The sequence below is a fragment of the Babylonia areolata genome, chromosome 1, assembly GCF_041734735.1.
Source record: "Babylonia areolata isolate BAREFJ2019XMU chromosome 1, ASM4173473v1, whole genome shotgun sequence".
In the NCBI taxonomy this organism is placed as follows: domain Eukaryota; kingdom Metazoa; phylum Mollusca; class Gastropoda; order Neogastropoda; family Buccinidae; genus Babylonia; species Babylonia areolata.
Window position 1 is genome coordinate 38,543,812 of NC_134876.1, and position 20,014 is coordinate 38,563,825.

The 20,014-nt window shown below is 48.1% G+C and overlaps 1 protein-coding gene across 1 annotated transcript in view; it reads left to right on the forward strand.

Moving 5' to 3' along the window:
* The window catches only part of LOC143281197 (exoskeleton protein RP43-like), a 67,537-nt gene that overhangs the window by 29,221 nt on the left and 18,302 nt on the right, over positions 1-20,014 (forward strand). The window contains exons 2-3 of the mRNA XM_076586294.1: positions 8,305-8,457; positions 15,587-15,739. Of these exons, the coding sequence (XP_076442409.1) occupies positions 8,305-8,457; positions 15,587-15,739 (306 nt within the window). The remainder of the gene's footprint in view (positions 1-8,304; positions 8,458-15,586; positions 15,740-20,014) is intronic.

The following is a 20,014-nucleotide window of genomic DNA, read 5'->3' on the forward strand; positions in this document are numbered from 1 at the left end:
GTCATAGGGAAGTTCCGTGACATTTTCAAAACTCACGGGATTCCAGATGTGGTTGTGTCAGATCACCAACCCTTCCTTTGTCGTCAATTTCGTGATTTTGCGCAGAAATTTGGCTTCACGCAACAAGCCAGCAGTCCTGCATTTCCACAAGCCAACAGGGAAGCAGAATCAGCTGTGAAAATCGCCAAGAAAATTCTGAGCCAGCGTGAACCAGACATTGCACTGTTGAACTACAGAGCGACGGCACACTCTAGCACTGGAGCCAGTCCTGCCAGAGTGTTGATGGGAAGAGAGCTGAAAACAGCCGGAACCATTGAGGGACGTAGATGTGCGTACAGCAGACGAGAAAACAAAGCGTGCGTACAAACTAAAGTACGACCACAAGCATGGTGCAGTCAGTCTCCCAGTACTTAACACAGGCGACCCAGTATTGATCAAACTGGACAATGAGAAAAAATGGGAGGCCCAAGGTACTGTTGTCGCAGCAGATCCTGAAAATCGCACTTACCTGGTCAACTCGCCGGCAGGTGTCCTTCGACGCAACCGTAAACACCTGCAGTCGCTGCCTAGGGAATCCAGTGTAGGCGTGCCAGCCAGTGGAAGTCCACCAGCAAGCAATGAAGGTGGGGTTCCAGATCAAAACCCCCCTGCAGTGCCCGCAGTGCCAGCAGTGCCAACACCATCATCTCCACAACCTTCACCTCCACCCCAGTCAACTCACTACAGCACCAGATCCAGCCGTGGTTACATCGCAAAGAAACCTTCACGTTTCCGGGAGGAAGAAGCAAGGATCACATCATCATTTTTTTTTTTTTTTAAGCTCTGTGTAGCTAGAGCTTTATTTTTATTGCTAAGCTCAGTGTGGCTGGGAGCTTATGCAATTTATGGCCTTTTTAGGTTTCCTGCTTAGCTCAGTGTAGTTGGAGCTATGCAGTATTCTCTATCAATTTTCAGTTCAGTGCAGTTGCACACAGTTAAGGCTCAGTGTAGTCGAGAGCCAGTTCTATTTGTTTAATTCAGTTGGATTTCATTTCATTCCTTTGGAAGTATTACCAGTGTGGACATCAACTTCTTTCAGTTTGGAGTACAGTGCCAGATTGTTCCCACTACAGGATAAAGCAGTTTTGTTTTGTTCTTTTCTTTCATACATAATTAATGAGTTAAAACTTTCAGTTTATTAAGATGTATGAATGAAGGAACTGGGCATGGAAGTGACTGATTGAAGTCTGGCTGAGTTATATAGACTGTGTGAGTGAATGAAGTATGCATGAATGATGAATGCTTTTGTTTAGGAAGTTTAATTGGAAAATTTTATTTGGTTATAAGTTGAGTTTTTAGTATACCAGTGATATTACAAATTCATGAACAGAATGAGACAAATGAAAAAGAAAAAACAACAACAATGAACAAGAACTTTTATTTCTTTCTTGGAAAAAAAAGAAAAAAAAAGGGGGGGAAAGATGTTCTGTAATGTTGTTCTATTAATAGTTCTAAGAATCACATGACTTATCACATGTCCATCAAAGGGACCCGGATGAAAACAGCAGTTGTCCTGTCGCCATCTTTATGTTAGTTAGATCTAATAAAGTTACTTAGAACTCCTCAGTATCGAGTCTGTATTATTCCAGCGTATGAACACACACACGCTCGCACAAGAACCAGTGCGGTCAGTTCCGCAGTGTACACCGAGCTGTCAGACAGGATGTGTTCTGTTGAGGGCCGGTCAGGAAAGGCGGGACAGAACGCAGATGCAGCGACTCCGTCCTCTGACTTGGAACCGTCAGTGGGAAATTTGTGGCAGAGTTCCGAAAAGTAAGTTCTGTAGGCCAGAGAACTGGTGGAGACTTTACGGTAAGAGGCCAGATCGAATCGGACCTCAGGTGTTCTAAAGGTCCACAGACGGCTGTCGGGGAACTTGGAGAAATCTGTGATGCCACCGACATCCAGATCGGCATTTTCTAAGTGCGGCTGAATGCGGAGTCCAAGAGGAGGGATGCAGTTTGGGTTGTCTTTAAATTTCTTGTCAAAAGGGTTGTTGAATACAGCGTCGTAAGCAGGGTTTGTAGGTTCAGAAAACAATTTCAAATAATAGTTTAGGGTCAGCTTCAGTCTGCGGTTGGAGAGAGGCAGTTCCCCCGCCTCTGCATACAGGCTGTGCACAGGGGTGGTGCGGAAAGCACCTAAGCTGAGACGGAGCCCTTGGTGGTGTATAGGGTCCAACAGTTTCAGGTAAGACGGTCTGGCCGAGCCGTATACTACACTTCCGTAATCCAGTTTGGACCGGACCAGGGCTCTGTAGAGGTGGAAGAGAGTTCTCTTATCAGCACCCCAGTCCGTGTCTGCTACAACTCGCATGATGTTCAGGGCTTTTTGGCAAGATATTTTCAGCTGTTTGATATGGCTGAGGAAGTTCAGCTTCTGATCAAAGACGACCCCTAAAAATTGGGCTTCCTTGACCGCTGGGATGGTGGATTTTCTCAGACGGATTTCAGGGTCCGGATAGAACTGGCGAAAGTTATGAAAATGAATATATTAAGTTTTGGAGGACGAAAAGGTGAAGCCATTCTCCTCTGCCCAACACTGGATTTTGTTGACGCAGAGCTGAAGCCATCGCTGGATGCTGGCATACGTGCTGCCAGTTGCATACAAGGCGAAATCGTCCATGAACAGCGAGCTGTCCGATCCCTTCTGAACGGATTGAACGATATCATTAATTTTGATGCTGAAGAGAGCCGGCGATAGAATGCTCCCTTGCGGGACACCCAGCTCCTGCTCGTGAATGTCGGACAGGGTGGTGCCGACCCTCACCTGGAATTGTCTGTCTTGCAAAAAATTGTGGATGAACTGGGGCAGGTGTCCTCGGAAGCCGAGCTTGTGCAGGTCCGAGAGGATTCCAAATTTCCAGGTGGTATCGTAAGCTTTCTCCAAGTCAAAAAATATGGTCACCACATTACAGTGGTTTCCAGATGAACCAGATGGTCAACGGCAGAGCGATGCTTGCGGAAACTGCACTGTTCTTTCACCAGAGGCCGTCAGTCTCTAGTTTCCACATCAGTCTACCGTTGACCATCTTCTCCATCAGTTTGCAGATGCAGCTGGTCAGTGCTATTGGGCGGTAGTTGGAGGGGTTCGAGGTGTCTTTTCCCGGTTTCGGCAGCGGGATTATGAGGGCTTTCCGCCAGGAGGGTGGAAAAAAGCCTGTGATCCAGATGTGGTTGTAAACTTTGAGCAGGGTGTCCAGACAGGTTTCGGGAAGATGTTTTAAGAGTTTATAATGGACCTCGTCCATTCCTGGAGAGGAATCCGTGCAGGTCTGAAGGGCAGATTTAAGTTCATTCATAGTGAAAGGAAGGTTGTAACTCTCTTTGTAACTCTCTGTGTTGTTGAAAGAGAAGTTAGAGGGTGTTTTTTCTGTCAGGTTTTTAGTTTTGAGAAACCGAGCAGATTTGTTGGCAGATCTCGAGTTCTGTTCGATTGTGCAGGCAAGCAAATTGGCAACTGCTTTCTTCTCTGTGACCATAGCGTCTGAAAGTTTTAGGTGATAAAAAGTTGGGCAGTCGTTTTTGCCCTTAATTTTTTTTAAAACCCTCCACACTTTCTTCTTGGGTGTGTTGGAGGTTAAGGAAGAGCAAAAATCTCTCCATGACTTTCTCTGGCTCTTTTTAAAAACATACCTGGCTTTCACCCTCAGCTGTTGATCGGTCTCTGGTCTCTGAAAGACGTGTCGCTGCACTCTCTTCCGAGACTTACGGGCCTCCCGACATTCCGCGTTGAACCAGGGAGTTCTTGGCATCTGAGGCTTGGAGGTAGATGATGGGACTGCTGCTTTGGCGCAGTCTAAAACGATCTGAGTCAGAGTGTCAGCAGGGTCCTTGCTTTTTAACTCACTCCATGCCAAGAGTTTCTGCCCTTGCCAATCCCTGAAAACCCAGGGTTTGCATAGGATGGGGAAAAAATTGTAAAAAAACAACAAATAAACACCCAGAAAATTGATATTTAGTATATGTATGCAAGGAATGTTGTTCCATATGTGTGCAAAAAATCAAAGTATTTACTCACCATCTTGATGTTGATCGCGGTATTCATATTTTGTGTATTTTTTAGCATTTTTGCACCCATCAGAAAGGTACACCAACATGTTTCACATCACATTCTAACACTATTTGAGGAACTGAAGACCTAGTGCATGCAATGAAGTATGAACAGGTGGTGAAGAAAGTTGAAATTCACACATACAAAAAAAAATATTGTCTCTACATAATGAAAATCAAAGAACAAAGAAAAAAAACTCAACCGGCTGGGTGTTGACTGGCCAGTCAGCTGACAAACCTTGTATGCCAGTGAAGGGATGTGCAAGAGGGAAAAAGGAAAAATTGTCAGTCCAATCACTGGTGAAAACACTTGCAAAATCGTCTGTTTCCTCAGTGGTTTCGTCGTCTGTGTCTGTCTCATCTGCTGGCACATGTTCCTCACTTTCCTCTCCATTGTAAACACTCTCTTCAGCGGCCGAATCTATTTCTAGTTCATCGGGATCTGGTTCAAATTCACTGTCCGAAGAATCAACATTATCTCCTTCGACATCAGAGCCTTCAGTTTGGATCATTTCCAAAGCATCTTCGACGCTGGGTAACATTTCACCTCTCCGACCGTGACGAACACTTCGCCGTGACGCCATCTTGTCAAACAACTTACAAAGCTGACAGGGGGCACGCTTTGTTATCAACTGTGGTTGAGCTTATCGCGACACACACGCAGCGTGTGTGAATGAAAAGCTGACCAGAGGTGACGTAAGATATCACATCTGCTATTGATTTTCGCATCCGACGCGTCACTCCGACAGCACGACTTTTTAAAATCCAAGTCCGCATATGCGGACATTGGCATCCAACGCTTTCTCCGACGATGTCCGCATATGCGGACAATGGCAGCGAGTGAGTTAATACTGTTTCTTCCTGCAGCTCCGCTCTTATCTTCGTAGTAAAAATTCCCCAGTCGGCTTTGTCATAGTTCAGGTGGTCAGGCAGAAAGTCACCTTCTCCATCTGTGGGGCGGAGGACGACAGGAAAGTGGTCACTCCCGTGCAGATCGTCGTGCACTTTCCACTCGTAGTCCAGGACCAACGATGGATCACAGACCGACAGATCTAAACACGAGAGCTTTCCAGAGGACAGATGAAGGTAAGTGGGAAACTTGTCATTAAGACAGCACAAGTCCACATCGGAAAGAAGGTTTTCCAAGAGAAGACCTCAGGCTGATGTCATCTCACTTCCCCAGAGTGGGGAGTGTCCATTGAAGTCGCCCAACAGTAGAAACGGTCGTGGGAGCTGGTCGACCAGGTTCATGAGGTCCTGCCTCAGAACACAGACGGAAGGAGGAAGGTACAGAGAGCAGACAGTGATGGTTTTCCCAAGTGTGACTCCCCTGTAAAGGGGTGCTTAAAGGAACTGTACTGTCTAAAAGGGACTTGCGTATAAAAAGAGCGACACCTCCCGTCAATCCCTCTTGCTTCGGTTGAGCGGGTTTAATAATGGAGTTAAAACCAGAGAGAGATAAAACCTTGCCATCTCTTTGCAGAGTCTCCTGCAGTGCCAGCACTGAAGGTTTCAAGGCATGACAAAGCAGCTGAAGTTCCTGGAAATTGACGTAGAACCCCCGGATGTTCCAGTGGATCGCTGCCATTAAAAAGGTTAAAAAAAAGTAAAGCAGCAGCCTAATCCATCGCTACCCCCTGCTCCTCTGCTTGAGGTGGCTCAAGGTGGGCTAGGATAGCATATCTATTTTTTGAACTGATTTTCTCCGATTCCGACCATGCCGGAATATCCACCACCTCGGCTCTTCCCGATCCCGCCAAGGCCGCAACCCTTCCCTCTTTGAGTTTTGGAGGGGCGGGGGGGGGGGGGGGGGGGGGGGGCGGGGGGGGGGGGGGGTTCTGGCCACTCCCGCCAGCCCGAGGGCCAGGCAGACGAGAGGCGGGGCAAGGGGGGATTGGGGGGGACGGGAGGCGGACGACGTGCCTCCACCCGAGGCTTTCCGCTCCCGCTCAGCGGCCCCTGAGCACCGCCGTACAGGATGGGAAGGGGTGGACACGGCGCCTCCACCCAGGGCCAACGTTTCTATTAAGGTAGTTACGTCGTCCGTCTGCGTCCCTGTGGACGTCGTCTGGACCGCGACGTCCACCATCCTGGGTCTGACGACAGAGGCGTAAGACGCCTTAGGCAACGTGGCCTCCACTTGTTTTCTTGCCTCAAAGAATGATATTTTCTTCTCCGTCTTCACCTTCTGGATTTCCTTTTCTTTCCTCCAGGCGGGGCAGTCTTTTGATGAGGACGGGTGGCCGCCTCCACAGTTCGCACAACGGGCTGGACTGACGCATTCGCCCTGGTGCGCTGCCTTTGAACAGGTGCAACATGCCTCTTCCTCCTTGCATCGGTCCCGCACGTGTCCGAATTTCTGGCATTTGAAACATCTTAGAGGGGACAGCACGTACAGGCTTACATTCACCATCAGGTATCCGACTCGAATGTCCTTGGGGACATTCGGGCAGCAGAAGGTGAGGAAAAATGTGTTGGTCGGGACTCTGTCCGACCCCTTCTTTACTGTTACCCTGTAAACGTCGGTCACTCCCTGAGAGGACAGCTCACTCTTGATCTCTGCTTCAGACACTCCTCTCAACTCTGGGCATCTGATGACCCCCTTTGAACAGTTCAGACCTTTGTGAGGGGAAACCCTCACCACCCTATCCACAAAAGTGGTCGCCTTGAGCAGAAGCTGTGTCTGCCTTTTAGACTCTGTCTCCACCAAAAATGCTCCGCTCCTCAGCCTCTTGATAGATTTCAGTGATCCCGCCAGACACTGGAAGCCCTTCTGAATAGCGAAGGGGCTGAGAGCCAACAAGGGCTTGTCGTCATCAGCGCCCTCCACCACAAGCCACGACGACCAAAATCCAGAGGTCTCACCGACCTCCGAATCCGAGTCCGAGTCGTCTGTTCCTGGTCTCCTTCTTTTGCCAAGTTGAGGGGGGTGTTTGTTTGGAATTCATGGTTTATTAATTGTATATTCATCCCTCCCTTACCCACCCACCATGGGGTCCAACTTAGGGGCAAGAGTCAAGGGAACCCTTCCAGGTTTCGGGAGGGATATACGAGTAACAGCTTAGCTCCAACGTGTTCCCCCCCGATCATGCCCAGCTCCCGGGGACAGAAAACCGAGCACTATGGGGGTTATCCTCGCTAGCCTCCAAACTGCCAGTCTTGACCCAACCCCACGAAGGGGTAGCCGATTGACACACACGGGCCAGTGTGTGCCGCCTGTCTTAGGAGAGGTCCAAGCCAAAGGGATGTGTTGAGAGCAGCGTGCTCTCTCAATCCCCAGGATCTCATTCCCCTCCATCACAGGTCGTGCTGCACGGCAAACACGGCGGGCCTGAAGAAGGCTGCAGAGAAAAGAGAATGTGGAAAAGAAGGCTTGATGGGGAGCTGAGGACAGAAGAGGCGGTAAAAAGAAGAATAGAGAATAGCAAAAGGGACAGTGGGTCACGTTTACTTTGGGCCTCACTCATTACCTGTTCGGCATGGGAAGCCCTATCAGGGGCATCAGTACGAAAACCACCACTTATTCAGCCTGAACCGCTACAATGGCTATATAGGCTGTCAATTAAGAGCCGGGACTAGACCAGCAAACCCCCAGAAGCACTGATGCCCCCGCCGACATAGCTCGCTCGATCACTGGCCACTAAGCCTCCCGACCACGACAAGGTAGTGACCCCCCCGGAAGGGGGTCAAGAGAACACCAGCTTGGTCCCCTCCAGGTTTCGGGAGGACAAAACTGCGTGATAGAACAAATAAAGACGGCAATAAGTGCAGATTAACTGACGGCTGACATCTTGAACAATATGTTCTCAAAACCAAAAATTGTCACGTACCCTTGATTTCGGCCACGTTTCACACAACTATATTATATCCATGGTCCATTCACATTCAGAAGGAATATTATACGAAAAAATAGTTGAATAAACCGCACAGATTCGCAAAAAATATTTTAACACAAGAGAGATGTACGAGTCGGTCTCATCAGGTGGGCGTAGAAATACACACACACACAATAACACAAACACACACTAACACAAACACGCTCACACACATGCACACTCAAATACATACGGATACACGCACGAACGCTCACACACACTCCACTACACATACGCGCGAGGGCGCACGCGCGCTCACACACACACACTCATACGCACACGCGCGTGCGCTCTCTCTCTCTCTCTCTCTCTCTCTCTCACAGCGTGGTTGCTTACAGGGGTCATCAGCCAGCCCCACGGGGACCTGAATTTGTGCAACTATGGCTGGGTGAAGTGTAACGGTACCGGCGGCTGCATCCCCCTTCCCTTTCTTTGCAACGGCTACAACAACTGCGGGGATTGGGAGGATGAGGGGAACTGCCATACATCCAGTCAGTGAGCAATGCCCGTGTCTGTTTGTTTGTCAGTCCGTGTGTGTTTGTGTGTGTGGTTTGTGTGTGCGTGTGTTTTGTGTTTGTGTGTGTTTGTGCTTTCGGGCGTACGTGTGTGCCTAGCATAGTCCAGGCTTGTGACAGTATGTGAGTTGTATGGTTTCTCTTCAACATGGGTGATATTTAGCAATCAAAGAAAAGTCATTCAGTTTCGAAGTGACAAACGTGGATCAAAATGACATTGTCACATCTGGTACAGCCATTCCACATCTGGTACAGCTTATTCCATCACTTCCCCCTCCCCAACTGTCAAAACCAATTACTAAGGGTCAGGTCATGGGCATAGCCCTTGCTACTGGTACCATGTAACCCAGTACTACCTACCGCATGTGAAGTCTCCCAACGACGGACCAGGCGGAGGAGGAAACCTTTCCCGACGGCTGTGAAGGCGGAAGAGGACAACCAAAGGGCAGGGGGAGCTCTTATCCTTGGCTGGAAGTCCCCCTAGGAGACGGAGCTCCGAAGAAAAAACCTGCACCTGCCGAGGCCGTCCTACACGTGGCAGTATCTGCACCTGTGGGACTGTGAGCGTCGGTAGGCGAGAGAGTGGGGAAGGGACTGCACAACTCCTCCTCACTAAAAAAAAAATTCACCTGTGCTGGTCAGGTAACCAGGCTAATGTTGGAACGACGAGCTAGCCCTTCAATACCCAGCTTTTCCAAGCCCTGTGGCGATGGAAAAGTGATAACGGGGACAGGCAGAGGATGCTGGTGGCAGTTCCTAGTCACGACTCTGCACGCAGGCGGCTGTGGGGTGATGGTCGTCCGCCGTAGACTGGGGCAGATGCGGCGCCCGTATCCTCCCACAATGTCAGAGCAGCCCTTTTTAGGGGCAGCACTGCTCTCCCCACATGGGGAAGGGGAGATAAAAGGATCCCCAAACAAAGCCTGCCTCACCTAGTACCTAGTAGGAAACCGCACCTACTTGGACATCCAACAATAGCGGTCGAAAACAAACAGAAGAAAAGAACCAGGAGTCATGCCCTGACTCTGGGTGCCTGGAATGTTCGCACCCTCTTAGACAGAGATGACAGACCAGAAAGACGCACAGCGCTCATTGTTAGAATGCTTAATTGCTACCAGATGGACATAGCAGCCCTGAGCGAAACCAGGTTTGTGGGTGAAACTCAGCTGGAGGAAGTTGGAAGGGGCTACACCTTCTACTGCACTGGGAAGCCAGATGGCACCCCAAGAACCTCAGGCGTGGGCTTTGCCATACGAACCAAACTTGCACGACAGCTTGACAGCCTTCCACGTGGGATAAACGACAGGCTGATGACCCTGCGTCTGAAGCTGTCCAAGGATCGCTTCGCCACAGTCATCAGCTGCTATGCCTCGATGATGACCAACCCTGATGACATCAAAGAATCTATCTACGAGGAGCTCAGCCACACCATTTCAGCGGTAGACAGAAAGGACAGGCTGATCATCCTTGGGGATTTCAATGCCCGCGTCGGCGTGGACTTCTCCTCGTGGCCAAAAATCCTAAGCAGCACAGCACTGGCAAGTGCAACTCCAACGGACTGCTTTTGCTCTCGCTCTGCACGCAGCATGGACTGACCATTACCAACACCCTCTTCCAACAAGTGGACAAGTACAAGAAGACATGGATGCACCCCCGCTCCAAGCAATGGCACATGCTGGATGATGTGATTGTCCGACAGAGGGACAGAGGTGATGTTTCCATTACACGCTGCATGAGAGGAGCAGTCTGTTGGTCAGACCATCGCCTGGTACGCAGCAAGATGAACATCAGACTTGCACGCAAGCTCCAACCAGCCAGGCAGAAACCCCCTAGGAAGCTGAACATCCACCGCCTCCCTATCACCAAGGGCGTGCTACAGCAGCAAATCCAAGTAGCTCTCCAAGAAATTCCTGCATCGACTGATGTAGAAGAGGTATGGAGCACCTTTAGAGATGCTGTGTACACAGCAGCAGCTGACACACTCGGCTTTGTACAGATGAGCCACAAGACTGGTTTGACGAGAACGACTCTGGAATCTTCAAGCTCCTGAACACACTGCATATACGGCATCAGGATCACATTTCCGATAAAGACTGCCAGAGGAAGGAGAACCAGTTCTTGCAAACCAAGCAACTTGTACAGAAGAGGCTGCGTGAGATGAACACCTGGTGGGAGAGAAAGTCCGAAGAGCTTCAGTCCGCTGCTGATGCTCACGACATGAAGACCTTCCATGATGGTCTCCAAGCTGTATATGGGCTGAGAGTCACAGGATCAACCCCTGTCCGAGCCTTGGACCAGACCACCCTCCTGACAGACAAGAAAGACATCCTTGCCCGCTGGGCAGAGCACTTCAATACCCTCCTCAACAGGAACTCGTCTGTATCTGACGAGGCAATTGCAGCCCTCCCACAGCTACCAGTCAGTGACTCGCTAGCTGCCCCTCCCACCAAGGTCGAGACCCAGAAGGCCCTGAAGCTGACAACGTCAGGAAAAGCACCAGGAGCGGATGGAATCCAGGCTGACATCTACAAGTATGGAGGCGAGGTGCTGACAGACAAGCTGACCGCCCTGTTCCAGTCTATCTGGGAGAGAGGGGAGGTCCCACAGGATTTCAAGGATGCTTCTATTGTCCACATTTACAAACAGAAGGGAGACAGAACATCCTGCGATAACCACTGTGGAATCTCTCTCCTCTGCATCGCCGGCAAGATCTTCGCCCGCATCATACTGAACAGACTGGTTGACCATGTCTCCAACACAGTCATCCCTGAAGCACAGTGCGGCTTCCGCTCAGGCAGGGGAACATGTGACATGGTGTTTGCCGTACGCCAGATGCAAGAAAAGTGCCGTGAGCAGAGCAAGGAGCTCCACATGGTCTTTGTAGACCTGACTAAGGCCTTCGACACGGTGAACCGCCGTGGTCTGTGTAAGATTCTCCTAAAGTTTGGCTGCCCAGAGAGCCTAATCCAGCTGATAGCGTCTTTCCACGATGGCATGCAGGCGAGAGTACAGGAATACTGACATGTCGGATCCGTTCCCTGTGGTAAATGGAGTGAAGCAGGGCTGCGTCCTGGCACCCAAACTGTTCTCCATTCTCTTCTCTGCCATGCTGATTGACGCCTTCCAAGACTGTGACCGGGGCATCTACATTCAGTTTTGCACAGATGGCAAACTTTTCAACTTGCGGCGACTCCACGCCAGGTCCAGGGTGTTTGAGGCACTGTTGTGAGAGTTCCTTTTTGCTAATGACTGTGCGCTTGCTGCACACACCCATGAGGACATGCAGTTCATTATGGACAGATTCCCAACATCCTGCAGGCACTTTGGACTCACCATCAGCCTTAGCAAGACCCCCCCCCCCCCCCCCCGCCCCCCCACCTGCAATTAAGATCAGTGACACAGAGATCAAGTCAGTCAACACGTTTTGCTACCTGGGCAGCACTCCATGCAACAACGGAGCCCTTGATGCAGAAGTGACGCTGCGCTTCACCAAGGTCAGCTCCGCCTTTGGCAGACTCAACAACAGGCTGTGAAACAACAAAGGCATCAGGCTCAGCACCAAAATCAAAACCTACAGAGCTGTTGTGCTGACCACCTTGTTGTACTGCTGTAAAACATGGACGACGAATCGCCGTCACATTCAACAACTTGAGCAGTTTCACCAGAAATGCCTACGAAAGATCCTCAGCATAAAGTGGCAACACAGGGTCTCCAACCTCCAGGTCCTAGAAAGGAGTGGCCTGCCCAGCATCGAAAGCCTGCTGATCCAGTGCCAGCTACGCTGGACAGGACACGTTGTCCGCATGACAGACAGCAGGATCCCGAACATGCTTTTGTATGGCCAGCTGAAGGATGGCCACCACAGACTTGGAAGACCCTGCAAGCGCTTCAAGGACAACTTGAAGACAAACCTCAAAGCCTGTGACATAGATATCGCTTCCTGGGAAACTGATGCCCTTGACCACTCTCGCTGGAGGATGCTGTGCTCTAGTGGCATAAAGACGTTTGAAAACAAGAGAACACAGGCCATTAAGGAGAAGCGTGAGCGAAGGAAGCAGGGCTCAACTTCTGGAGACGTTGTTCCTTGCAACACCTGTGGGAAGTTCTGCACATCCAGAATCAGCCTCTTCTCCCATATGAGGACACACCGACAGATAAGCCTGCCTGCCTACTCATCCGTCGGACTGACGGGAGACTCCATCCCCCTCCCCAGCTGTCGAAACCAATTACTCATGTGACTTGCAGATCCTCAAAATATGTCACAATCACTCCCTTATTCACTCGACAAACAAGTTGCACTCTTTTGTGCCAAGGAAAAGACTGCGTTCAATGGGGAATCCTTGTGTGTGGAAAGATCAAGCATTTTGCTGACGATTTTATATGCAATATAAACGAAGAAAATCACTTCTCGATACACCTATGTCTTTTATCAAAAGGCTCTCTGGAACCCCAACTCTTCAGGCTCCTTCCATTGATTTAAGTGGTCTGCATTCCCACAGTAAGATTTCCGACCACGTTTCTTCTGTTGTTGTCCAGTGAAATGGTGGACGCCGCAAAAAGTTCTGATCAGAAAACGATTCTCCTTCTCCCTCTCCAACAGTAACCTTGCAGACAGAAAATGGGATGACACAAGAAAACAAGGACAAAGGAACTACTCCTGTTTGGGAAAAAATTCGTCATTAGAAGAGGAAAGTTCTGTTTTCTTCTGGCATAAACAGGTGCAGCAAAAGACTTTCGTCATCACAACCCCTGCAAAAAAAAACAAAAAAGAGTTGCGTGTGAACATTTATGAAAAATACAGCTCTCTTCTCTTGGAGTTTGGAACATTGAATACCAAAATGGAAGAACTCGAAGATAACACAAAGCTGGTAAGAGAAAATAATTCGATCAAAACTCAACTTGAACAATACACTCACAGTTCGGTCCAGTCCGAAACATACAACAACAGCGGTCACGCAAACAACACTCTCACCTTCCGAAGAAAAGAGCACCATGTCCCCTGAGTACCCTCCCCCACAGACGGACCAATGTGCTGAGTCGCTCCAAGACGCATTCCGTCAAACAGTCGGCCGACCTGTCGGACCAGAGTGACGTCTCTAACAAATCTTCCGATCAACCCCCTCTGACTAGAAACTTCGGAATCTGACATTTAAGATACTGGAACCAGGATCCCCGTTGCAAATCGCTTCGAAGTTCTGTCTGACTTAGGCACTTGTTTAAAGCTACCACACGAAGTCGACAGTGTATCAAATCTACAACCAAAATCTACCGACCAATGCAACAAACCTAACAATCCCGAACACTCCTCAAAGGTCCCAACTGCTGTCCCCCAAAGAGACCTTATCCAAGCTTTTCGTTCCTGACAGGGCTACAATGTGTTTGTTGGTGATTCTGTCATCCGATACACTGATCCTTCCAGACTGGCACCACAGAGCGATGACTTCTTCAAGGTTTGTGTACCATGTATGAACATTATGTATCTGCTTTCATGGCTTCGTTCTGGACCAGTCCTGACACAAATCAAATGTGTTATTGTCCATGCCGGTGGCAACAGTTGTCAGTCAGACCCAGTCACAGAAGAACAGTGGACTGACCTCATCCAGCAATACCTGTTCTCATTTCCACAATCCTCTGTCAACATGAGTTCCATTGTTTCGGCTAGAGGTTGTCACCATCTGAACAATGCCATATTGCCCTCAAATAGGAACACCCAAGCAGTCTGTCGTCACCTGAAAAATGTCTCCTGCATTGACAACATCAGTACATTTATGGCCAAATCTGGAGCCTCCCGCCTTGCCCTCTATTCCAACCTGACCCATCCAAGCCACAGGGGTACTACCAGACTGGAACGAAGAACGCCCAAGTGTCTGTTGCCCCGCCTCATGATGTTAACAACGACAGGAATATAACTCACTCAGACCCATACTGTGACACTCATTCCTCGGCAGCTGGTCCCGTCCTCTCCCTACCATCTACAGTAGGCGTCCCCAGCCTGCTCGCTTCTCATCCCAGGACACGTACTTCTCCAACTTCTATGCACCCTTGCTGAATGACAATCAGACAACAAACAAGAACTGTCAACTTTAGGGACCCACCCGAACAAGGATACCCTCCACCCCAGTCCAGTGATTTCTCGGGGAGGAGGCCTCGACACCTATGCTCTGCACCCAGCTTTCCACCCCCTTCTGTTTTTCATTTACCAACCCTTGTTTCAGGTACCAATGAGAATGAAGATATCCCCCCTCCTCGATACTATGATAATTCCTCAGACCATACAGATCGTAGAATCCATCCTCAAGACTGTCATCCAAGATTCATGACGTTTCAAACGAACCAACTTCTTCTTCTTCTTCTTCTTCTTCTCTCTCTCTCTCTCTCTTTCTCTCTCTCTCTCTTTCTGCCTATTTGTCTGTGTCTGTATGTCCCTATCTATCTGTCTGTCTATCTATCTATCTATCTATCTATCTCCCTTTCTTCTTTTCGTCTTTGATATGTTTTCCTTGACGGCCATTCGGATGAGACGATAAACCGAGGTCCCGTGTACAGGATGCACTAAGCGCACGTAAAAGAACCCACGGCATGAAAAGGGTTGTCCCTGGCAAAATTCTGTATAAAAATCCACTTTGATAGGAGAAACATATAAAAATTGCAGGCAGGAAGAAATACAAAAAAATGAGCGGCGCTCTCAGTGTAGCGACGCGGTCTCCCTGGGGAGTGCAGCCCGAATTTCACACAGAGAAATCTGTTTTGACAACAACAAAAAGAAGTAATACAATACAATACAATATTTCTTTTGTTTGTTCACTTCTATTTTTTCCTTCTTTTTTATTGTTATCATTATCATTTGTTTTGTTGTTGTTTTTTTGTTGTTGTTTTTCATGGGTTGGATAAAAAGAAAGTATGTTTAATTCATTACCCTCAGAAAAAAAACGAATTCTTCTTCTTCTTCTTCTTCTTCTTCTTCTTCTTCTCTCTCTCTCTCTCTCTCTCTCTCTCTCTCTCCTCGATTTTGAACAAAGGGTATTTGAAATGTCTCGTGTTTTTCCATAATTATGATCACCCCTCGATCCCAGCTCACCCCCTGCTCCCTCATGACAATACACAGTCAGTGTCAGCACCCCCCGTGTCACTGTCCCCACCTGTGCCCCTGGCGAGGTCAAGTGCAACAGCACCGGGATTTGCATCACCATGCAGGTGGTGTGCGATGGCTACAACAACTGTGGCGACGGGGAGGACGAAAAAGAGTGTCTGAACACGCGTAAGCTGAGAAAGTCTGATAGACCGTGCTTTCTGTATTGCTATAGATAAAGAATAGAAGTTAAAAAAAATAATAAATAAAAAAGTTGTTCTTGTTTTTTGGCGTAAGAATTTTCCTTTAGATACAAACTAGGAAAAATGAAAATTGTGCATAATAGAATGTTGTTTTTTCTTGAGTAAATGACATGTGCATAATGAAATGTTTTATTCCATGAGTAAATGACATGTTATGTTGTTGTTGTTGTTTTTGTTTTTTGTTTTTGTTTGTTTGTTTTTGGTCGTTATTACTAACTGCATTTATGTATTGTTCCTGCTGTGCTTTGATCATTCCCTTTCTTTCGTTCTTTTTCTTTTAAAATAGAGCCTGTGTAATCAAAGAAAAAATGGTTCATAAGGAAAGATTTTAAAAATCATTGCCAAAATGAGACAAATCTCGTGGTTCAAAAGCTGATAAACTTAGGTAGCTCCTCTACTAAGCAGACGCCCCACCTGAGAACCAGGTCGTTTAGAAATGATTTTGCACCACCACATCGTGACGCACACTGATCGGCGCATCAGCCATTGACACTGTGGCTTGACTTCTACGAACACCTTGCCAGATCTGTCCACGAAAGTGTTGCTGAGGTCTTACGGAGGAGGGGACCTTTCCTGGGGTTGGAACCAGACGTATGAGGAGGCCCGCCACTTTGACCTTAACTACCACAGAGACAGGGGATGCAGCCTTAACTGTTATCCATAACCTGCATTTTTCGGTTATGTTTTTTCTGTTATCCATAGCCTTGCTCTTTTTTTCCCTTGAAGAGAAAGCAGTAAACGTTAACTGAGCGTATAGGTTTGGTAATTAATCTTTAGAAGCAATAAAAATAGTTTTGAAAATCACTGCGAACGAAAGAAGTTGTCCACAGCCATATCGTTTGGCGAATTGTTGTCCAGTCTTAAGAAGGTCCACAGCCTTAAAACAAACAAACAAACAAAAAAAGATAGAACACAAGTATTTTAAAGGGACCCATTGATTGTTAACTGTGAGCATTCGTATGGTCTTCACTGCCAATAAAAATTAAAAAGGCATTATCCACAGACTCAGCGTTAGCCGTACTGTTGTTAATGGCCTTTACCATTGCCAAAGCCTTCGAAGAAAAACAAATCCATTGTTAAAAATTTACTGCAAAACGGAAAACTGTTCGTATTCGTTTAATCAACTCGCAATTTAATAATGGAGAGCAATGTTCACAGCCTCAATGTTTAGCAAACTGGTGTACACAGCATTAGCGGTTGCCCCACAACCACAGAATAAAAATGAAAATAAACAGATACATGCAAAGGTTTTGTTATATAAAGGCAATCATTTAAAGTCCATTTTGCATATTCGTTTGCTCCTTTAACAAGTAGTAAAAGGCATTGTGTTGTCACACATTGTAAAGGGAAAGAAGCTGTCCATTGCCTTTGGCCGCAACCTTTCAAAGTGTTGTCCAGAGCCTTAACCACTTGCCAACAGCATCATCAAAAGAAAAAAGTAAATGAAAAGTCCCTTCACTTGGTCACTCCACCAGCATTCCACTGTCTCTCTGTTTCTGTCTCTGTCTACCTCTGTCTGTCTGTCTGTCTCTTTGGTAGTCTTACTGATGTCCTAGTATGTGTGTGAGTAGTTAAAAATGGTAAAAGATGTTTTGAAATCAAAGATACCTTAAGATGAAGCAAAAAGCGACGTTTCTAGTCATAAAATCTTTGTCAAGAGGTGTTGGCAGGCCATAGTAGTCTGGACTGAAGAGGTGAGTACATCTCAGTGGCTAAAATACGGTTCAACTCACTGATTTGTTGGAGGAGATGGGGTGGGAGGAGGAGGAGGGTGGGGTGCAAGGGCGGAAAAAAGGAAGGGTGGGTGGGAAGGAAGAGAGGGGTGTGTGTGTGTCAATGGGAAGGGAGGGAGGGGAATGGGAGAAAAGAGGGGGTGGGTGGGAAGGAAGAGAAGGGGGGGGGGGGTGTCAATGGGAAGGGAGGGTGGGGAATGGGAGAAAAGAGGGGGTGGGTGGGAAGGAAGAGAGGGGTGTGTGTGTCAATGGGAAGGGAGGGAGGGGAATGGGAGAAAAGAGGGGGGGGGGAGGAAGAGAGGGGTGTGTGTGTGTCAATGGGAAGGGAGGGAGGGGAATGGGAGAAAAGAAGGGGTGGGTGGGAAGGAAGAGAGGGGTGTGTGTGTGTGTGTGTCAATGGGAAGGGAGGGTGGGGAATGGGAGAAAAGAGGGGGGGAGGAAGAGAGGGGTGTGTGTGTGTCAATGGGAAGGGAGGGAGGGGAATGGGAGAAAAGAAGGGGTGGGTGGGAAGGAAGAGAGGGGTGTGTGTGTGTGTGTGTCAATGGGAAGGGAGGGAGGGGAATGGGAGAAAAGAGGGGGGGGAGGAAGAGAGGGGGGGGGGTGTCAATGGGAAGGGAGGGTGGGGAATGGGAGAAAAGAGGGGGTGGGTGGGAAGGAAGAGAGGGGTGTATGTGTCAATGGGAAGGGAGGGTGGGGAATGGGAGAAAAGAGGGGTGGGTGGAGAAAAGAGGGGGTGGGTGGGAAGGAAGAGAGGGGTGTGTGTGTCAATGGGAAGGGAGGGAGGGGAATGGGAGAACAGAGGGGGTGGGTGGGAAGGAAGAGAGGGGTGTGTGTGTCAATGGGAAGGGAGGGAGGGGAATGGGAGAACAGAGGGGGTGGGTGGGAAGGAAGAGAGGGGTGTGTGTGTGTCAATGGGAAGGGAGGGAGGGGAATGGGAGAACAGAGGGGGGGGGGTGGGGGGGTGGGAAGGAAGAGAGGGGTGTGTGTGTCAATGGGAAGGGAGGGAGGGGAATGGGAGAACAGAGGGGGTGGGTGGGAAGGAAGAGAGGGAGGTGTGTGTGTCAATGGGAAGGGAGGGAGGGGAATGGGAAAACAGAGGGGGTGGGTGGGAAGGAAGAGAGGGGTGTGTGTGTGACAATGGGAAGGGAGGGAGGGGAATGGGAGAAAAGGGGGGGCGGAAGAGAGGGGTGTGTGTGTGTTAATGGGAAGGGAGGGTGGGGAATGGGAGAAAAGGAAGGGGAAGGAAAGGTAAAGGAAGGGGAAGGGAGTTAACCTGGTGTCACTCTTTGACATTGATTCCTTGAGATTGCACTGTTCCAAGGCGAGATAATTTGGCTTTCCTTAGATTTCCTGTATATGCAGTCTCCACGACTGTTGCACCAAAGTGCTGCTCCTGATATGTGTGAAAGGTTTTGGTGTCTGGAGTTGAAGTGGTTTCCAACTGGAATGTCTTTTTGGCAAGGATGTTGTCCCTGATACACTTACATGCATACTTGCCAACATAATTGCCAAAAAAGATACTCCAGTAGCAAACCACTTCAGCTCCAGACGACACAACCTTTCACACATATCAGTTGCAGCACTTTGGTGCAACAGCCGCGGAGACTACCGATACAGGAAATTTATGAAAAGCTAAATCATCTCCCGCCTTGGCACAGTGCAACCTCAAGGAAGCCAAAAACGTTGTACCATTTGTGGCTCAGTGTGGCGAGGAATTCTGGTGAGTTTGAAATGTGTATGGATACAATCATACATTAACAAATATATTAAGCTCTTTGACAGTGCTTTTTTATGGAGCTGCTGCATGCTTTGTCAGGACTGTGGGCAGAAAGAAGAATATAGTCGATGAATGGTTCAACATTGAATGTAAAAAATTTATATGGAGCTCTGAGTTGCTGCATGCATTGTTAGGACAGCAGGCGGAAAGAAGAAAACAGCCAATGAATGGTTTGACATTGGATTAAAAAAAACAAAAAAACACACACACAACAAAAACAGGCTTGGAGATATATCCAAATATCCAAACAACTAAAAACCTAAAGCAATAACAGAAGCGAAAACATTTATGTAGAAGAAAGAAAACATATTGAATTAAGGAAGGAGAAGGGAAAAGGTTTCGAAGAAAGGAATCCGCAACAATTGAAAGAATAAAGAAAAGACTGCAAAATGTTTTGAGCAACTGTTAGATCAGTCAGTAGGAAAACGGTTATATATAATGAAATAACTTCACTGAAGTGGTACGATCATTTTTGTCATGTGTTCATTTCATTTGGAGGTGTTAAAGATGCCACAATACGAAAGCAGCAGAAGACGAATTTGAAGAAAATTTCAAAGGAACCCTTGTTTGATAAACGACTGGTTAAATGGATAAAAGACAATGACATCATCGGTGAAGAACAGGACGGGTTTAGAAAAAGATTGCGGATTTACTTTATTTGCTGCAGTCCAGAAACATCTATTTTGTGACA